The sequence below is a fragment of the Lolium perenne genome, chromosome 5 (assembly GCF_019359855.2).
Source record: "Lolium perenne isolate Kyuss_39 chromosome 5, Kyuss_2.0, whole genome shotgun sequence".
Lineage (NCBI taxonomy): Eukaryota > Viridiplantae > Streptophyta > Magnoliopsida > Poales > Poaceae > Lolium > Lolium perenne.
In genome coordinates this window covers 137,640,151-137,647,054 of record NC_067248.2, presented here as the reverse complement: position 1 = coordinate 137,647,054, position 6,904 = coordinate 137,640,151, and the positions used below count along the sequence as shown (strand labels likewise).

General features: G+C 49.1%; 1 protein-coding gene across 1 annotated transcript; it reads right to left on the bottom strand.

Moving 5' to 3' along the window:
• Nucleotides 1–4,174: 4,174 nt before the first annotated feature.
• On the bottom strand, nt 4,175–6,666 carry LOC127300017 (uncharacterized). The gene is made up of 5 exons (XM_051330082.2): nt 6,115–6,666; nt 5,715–6,026; nt 5,274–5,634; nt 4,616–4,694; nt 4,175–4,486 (listed from the first exon to the last, which is right to left on the bottom strand). Exons 1-5 carry the CDS (start codon nt 6,455–6,457, stop codon nt 4,403–4,405), a joined length of 1,179 nt encoding a protein of 392 aa, XP_051186042.1. The 5' UTR covers nt 6,458–6,666; the 3' UTR covers nt 4,175–4,402.
• Nucleotides 6,667–6,904: the final 238 nt, after the last annotated feature.

Below are 6,904 nucleotides of genomic sequence, written 5' to 3'. Positions count from 1 at the left end.
GGGGGTGGCCATGTATTCAGCCTCCCGCCCGGTACAAGTAGGGGGCCAGAAGCCACCCCTTAGCCGAAACTGTAAAAAATCGACGCGAGGGGCTGTGTTTACGGGGTGTGCTAGACTACCGGGTAGAGCCCTACCACGTATATCGGCGATTTTACGGGTTGGACCTTTTAGGGGGTCTGTTAGACATGCTCTAAGGCAATTGGATCAATTTGTATTGCCCCTTTGAATCTCTTCCTCTATGGGACGTCCTATGCAGCCTTACAAAGGGGGCAGCATATGGCTTAGAGCATCTCCACTCGTCTCCCCGAGAAGCCCCCCACGAGCCGTTTTTTACATCCGGACGGCGAAATTCGGCCCAGTCGCGTCCACGGTTCCTCGATTTCGTCCGGATTTGGGCCTAAATTCATCCGGCGATCCCACGCCATCCCCGGCCCCCCGGGGAGCGCTCGGGGACTCCGGATGGAGCAAAACCAACCGCCCACGCCCACGTGTCTCCTCTTTCGTCCGGACTCCCCGGGCCATCCTCTTTTTCCCCGAGAAACGCCGCTTGGGGAGCACACGACTGGAAATATACTGCCCCCCATGCCAAAAATTGATCCAATGCGGACGAAAATTTCGCCGGATTTGGGCGTGGGGAGCGCCAACGAGTGGGGATGCTCTTACAAAGTAATCCTGTGTCGGTACGGGTGTACAAGTCCATATGCGTGTCGACCTATTGCCGACTTGTCTTCCACGCCACATAGCTGCAAGTTGGTCCAAATCTGTTCTTGTGTAAGCCTCTTTTGAATCGGCGATAAATCGGCTATGGGCATCCCTTGTCGTTTAGGTGGTCTTCGCCCTGCGGTTACCCGTTTGGTTTCCACATCAGCTCCATCGCAAGCGCTTCCATCTCCATGGACCCAGTCGTGGCCCCGACGATCGATGGGGCCTCAAATGCCAAGGCCTTTAGCGGCCGCAGCTCTGGCGTCACCTATGTTCCACTGGACGTATCCGTGGCCCGTCCCAGAGTAAGTTCGAACTTACTGGAACAACAACGTGGTGTTGGCGGGGGCACTTCAAACCCTAGAAAGGGTTTTATCTATTTATTTTTGATTTTAAGTCTTTATTTCTTTGCCTTATGGAGAATAAGTTTTAATACTACATCAAATGTCATTTGAAAAAATAGTTTGGCTGCTGCCTGCTGGGTCTGCCCTGACCCACAGATATGGGGAAGGACACGGCCGTACTTCTTACCACGGCATGATGTAAATGAATCGAAGCTGACCTATTTTTTATTTATTTAAAATGTATTGGACCGTTGGAGATGTCTTTGCAGCTAGAGCAGCGTTTGCTTCACGACTCCATTTGTCCTTATGTACTAATCTCAGAATGTTGCCCGCCGCAAGATCACACAAAAATTATTCCTTCGAGAAAAGAGATCGCACGAAAACAAAGCTGGCTGAAGTCATGTGGCCATGTGGGATGGGGTCAGTTTAGACAGGGTAATATGTGCCTCTTCTTGTTTCTCTTCTCTTCTACTGGATCCTTCATTTGCCCCTTTCGTCTTGCTGTAGGAAAGGTGTATCACCGTCCTATTGTTAGTGGCATCAATATATTTGAAAGGGAGATGTGATGCCCACTGGCTTTCTATAGAAGGAAATTCACAGGCAGGTTGCGTTCGTGTTGAATGATCATACAGTCATATGTGTTAAAGTTAACCTTTAGCTTTTTCATTATCCAAAAGTGTTGATACAATGTTTGCCTCATTTTTTTTTGCGATAAAGGCTGAAAAGGTTACAGCAGACATCTTACAGATAGACCCAAGACATACATTGAGTACTGTGGCAGCATTTCTCGCAAAAAAAAAAAAAAGGAGTATTGTAGGTGGCTAGTTGCAGGCATCACACATCTGCATGACTGCATGTTTCTCGGTTAGGACTATATATGCGGATATGATGGTGAGTTGGTGACTGTTAAACATGGAGTATTGCCAAGTTTATTTTTATATTGGTTCTGACTTTCGGGTAAACTGACTTCTACATCAGTTCAATACGATACGAGAGTAAAAAAAAATCAGGAGTTTAAGAACGAGCCAACGCACTAGAGACTAGGTGTGAGACAGTGTTGAAATATATAGCCACGTTCCATCAGTTTGACCCTGGATGAACTGGAGCTTTCTCACGGAGGTCCTTATCCGAAAAGGGTTTGACCCTGGATGGGTTCACCGGGCAATGGGTTTGGTCTCGGCCTCTCGGGGGACCAAACGGCCATTGCGATCAATGGGGAAGTAGGAAACTTCTTTAGGAATGGGCGAGGGGTGAGTCAGGAAGACCCCTTTCCCCAATTTTGCTCGACTATGTTGTCGATGCCCTAGATGCTATCCTGGAGGCGGCCAAAGGCGCTGGACACATTAGCAGGGTGATCCCCCATATCATTCATTCCTGGGGGCGTGACGCACATGCAATATGCGGATAACACGATCATTATGATCCAGCCAGAGGACTTGGCCATTGCTAATCTAAGATTCCTCCTACTCAGCTTTGAGAGCATGTATGGTTTGCGTATTAACTTCCATAAGAGTGAGGTGATGGTTTTGGGGACCTTACCTGAGGAACGTTAGCGGATTGCAATATGCTCAACTGTAAGCTAGGCTCCTTCCCTTTCACTTATCTCGGTCTTCCGACTGGAGATCGCGCCCTACCGGTTAGTGACTGGGATCCGTTGGGGCGGAAAGTGGCTAAGCGAGCGTACCCGTGGATGGGTAAGCTGATGTCGTCAGCGGCGCGGTTGATCTTCATCAACGAGTGCCTCTCGAACCTTCCTATGCATGCCATGGGGGTGTGTATGCTCAGGAGAGGGGTGCACCAGACTTTTAACAAACACCGCTCTAGGGTTTTTTCGGTGGCTAATGGACCTAGGCGGAAATTCCACTGGGTGCGTTGGGAAGCGTTGTGCAGGCCTAAGTCCTTGGCGAGACTTGGTATCATGGAGACCGCCGCCACACCACTAGGGCTTTTGCCTAGCGGCGTTCCTGGCGACGAGACGAGAAGAGGGCGGATGATTATTGGAGGAGGCCGACGGCGACACCCCAGTGCATCTCGTCATAGCCGCATGTGGGTGGGAGGGGGCCTGTCGGGGAGGGAGGGAGGCTTGCCAGCAGCGGAGACTAGGGCGGCGACAGCGAAAAACCTAATCGCGAGGAAATGGTGTTCATCGGGGCTATAGAGACACACACAAAAAGCTTATGTGACCCGAGTTTGTTCATGTTTTCTATTTGATTTCTCATGTGTTCTCTCCCCACTTCACGGTGGCGGTTATCTAGCAATCTTTAAAAAGTGCATTTGGGACATGAGCACCAGTGTTGTCGGTGTTTGAAAAACATATTTCTAGAATTCCAAAAAACATAAACTTAAATATATACATATATAGGAATCTTCTAAAGGCACGGTTCAAATTTCAGACGAAAATATGTTGCATCATGAACTTATAAAAAGACAAATTTCTGACAAAAACTATCCCTATAAACAGCAAAAAAAAATTCATGTAGCTCAAAATACAACACAACTTTTACCAAAACTTCGCACGAGTATTCAGGACATGTTAAAAAGTATTCATGAATAAATTTTATGATCTTTTGAAACATGGAAGTACAATTTTGAAATATTCTAAAAACTGGGAGCACTGGTGCTCATGTGCACCAATTTTGCCTTGGACAATTTTGACTATTCACCAGCATAACTCGTACCGAAGTGAAATCATGTTAAGAATGTAACCTCCCCGTTTTAGTTAGCTTGTCACTGGAGACTTCGTGAGTACATAAAATCCTAGTGTGTACGTCGCACCAACTGTGGAAATCGTGACATTTGAAAAGCTGTGCTCCAGGTGGAGAAAAGCAGAAAGAAGACTAGATGAGGAAGATGTGTTGCTGCGCAACTCATGACTGGTCCAAGTGAAATATTGTTGTACCAAACTCTATTCGACTATTCCCTATGAAATGTTGCTATCCCTTGCCTGCAGAGTTTCAGGCTGTAGCGTCTTCAGTAACTGCCAGCCTGTACTTCCACAGTTCAACCACCAGATCTCTCGAACATTCGTTAGTGTCGACGGTACTAGAAATTAGGATCTCCTAATCCAGCAACCATGGCTTGCAGCAACAATGGTTGGAGCACTGGAGCAGTGATGTAGAAATCTTCAGTTAAACGTTCTCCTAGCTCAGATTTCATACCCAAAAAATCAGTTAGTTTCCAGTAACGCCCGTCTTCTTGTAATGCGTGTATGACAGCTTGAATGAACACTAACGGAGCTAAGACAGAAGACCCTAGCCCTCGGCATGCTAATTATCTTTTAGGCAGTGTCTTCAGGACTGTGAGAGGCAAGTTTTTGAGTAGCAGAATTACCCCCACATTGCTCTGCGAAGGACTCGTCAACTTTGTGAGACTTCTTCTGGTATGTAATTGTGTAGATTGATGATGTCCTTACGCTGAAAACTTTCTCTGCAATTAGGGCACTGAAAAACAATAGATGTGAACGTGTGGTTAAGAAATGGTTTTTCTCAGCATCCACATACATGCTCACATCTGCTTTGGCATCAACATATATATAACTTCAAACTGAGGCATTTGGCATGTGCACATACCAGAGCGCTAGAGGTCCCACGTGTCATCAGCCACCTCTCTAGGCATGATCTGCCAAAGAAATGCCCGCAGGGAATACAGCTGCAACAGAAACATAGAGTAAGTATGAGCTACATTTTCCTATCACCCAACAACTTTAACCCAATATTTTGTCTAGAATTAATCCATGCAAAGTACTCCCTCGATCTCACAATATAAAGCATTATAATTGCAAAACTTTAACCCATTTGTACGAAAGAATACCAACATCCACACTACCACATAAATATACTGGCAATAGATATGTATGAGACTAATTTGACAATGTTTATGTAGCTAACTTTTCTACTCCCACTGGCCTGAATTAATTGGTGCAGCTCAAGTGTACATTTGTACCGGACATAGTATATAGCTGCGTCGATTAATTTAGGCTAGAAGGAACACATTTTATTATGGTTATTAAACTGGAAAAGTACCTGAATTGTCAAGGTTAACCTCATTTGATTCTTGGGATCAACTTTTGATTTTGTAACAGTAATTACTAACCATACACGGAGTTTCTTTTGCATAATTCTTCTTTTAGTGCATAAAGTTTCCAACTAGAAATAGTTCAAGTTGCCCGAGTTTCTAAAGCAAAAAAAACGAGGAAACGAAGAAATAAAGAATTTCGGCCCAGCTCACCTGACGCGGTGCAGGCCTTGGTTGGTACAGGCCTCAAGACACACGGTGCAAGTGGTCGGGAGGAGTCTCTCCGTCGCCGCCGCCGCCGATGTGCCGGCTTCCTCCCGCACGCGCGCGCCGCCTGAAACCGTAGCTCGCGTGGAAGATTGCTCGTGACGGGTCTCTCCGCCGCCGCCGCCGGTTTCCTCCCGCACGCGTGCGCCGCCTGAAACCGTAGCTGGCCTGGAGGACCCAGACGGGCGCTCCGCGATGCATAATAGTAAGGTGTACAGAACGAATACCGTCAAAGCGATAGCAAAGAACCAGAGTGGCATCTTCCCTACTTCCGGAATCCTGGCGGTGTATTTGCAGGTTCCGGAGCCTGCAAAAGATAGAACCACGTGAGATCGAGGACCTTGAGCTGCTGGATGGAGAGTGCGCGCGACGGCAAGAAAGGCGTACTTGGATCCGTGGACGAAAGGGCGGCGGTGCCGGCGAAGTCGCAGGCGGCGTCCTTGCTGGACTGGAAGTAGCTGTTGGCGGCGTACGAGCAGTGCGCGAGCAGCGTGTCGGGATCGTGGCACTGCCCTCCTGGGCGAAGCGCGTTGCAGTCGGCGCCGTGGCCGCACGCGTAGTCCAGCGTCCCCTGCAGCGCCGCGTCGGACAAGCCCGGCTTGCACACGCACCATGACGCCGCCGGCGGGCTCGCTGCTGTAGTGCCGTCGGCCGTAGTTGATGCCGCTGCAGTTGCCGGGTACGTGCAGGTTTCCGAGCCTGCAAAATGCGCAATGGAGATGAGATCCATGAGATTAAAACCGATCCGGTTCCCTTGCCGCGCGGCAGAAGAAGGGCGTGTACGTACTGGGGTCGATCTCGGAGAGCGTGGCGGCGCCGCCGAAGTCGCAGGTGGCGTCCTCGTCGGCCTGGCTGATCCTGTGGAAGTAGCTGTTGGCGGCGTAGGAGCAGTGCGCGACTAGCGTGTCGGGGCTGTGGCACTGCGCGCCGGCGTGCAGCGGGGCGCAGTCGGCGCCGTTCCCGCACGCGTAGTCGAGCGTGCTCTGGAGCGCCTCGGCGGACGCGTCCGGCCGGCAGACGCACCAAGAAGGGGAACCCCCGGCAGCGGCTGCTGCTCCTCTGACCGTCGACACGGCCAGCAAGAGTAGCAGCGACAGCAGAAGGCGAGTCGCCATTGCCGGCTTCCACATGCTCGATCGCCGGTGTGCGACGCAACGCACGCCGTGACTAGAGGAACAGAAAAGATCGCGGGGCACATCTGGAAGATATAATATAGTTAGTTTTGGTAGATTTTTCCTTCCTATTTGTTCTTCCGATTTGTAATGTGGTCGGATTTACTTATGCTTTGCATCTGGAATTTAGGATACAATCTGATACGCTACGCGTCAACTCAAAGAGAACAAAGCTGGAATTGGATCCGGAAGAGGATTGGAGTCTTCCCTTCTTTTCGATAAAAAAGAATATTAAGGGAATCAAAATTTCTGATACCCGGGTTCCCAGCCATAGGATGAATAAAGAGAACCGTCCGATCCACTTCTCTAACCGCGATGACTGTATGCTTCGGCCCACCTCCATCTTCGGCCGCGACGTGCTCCACCATTGCCTTAAACGTGTTTTGGTAATTATTAACAATTTTT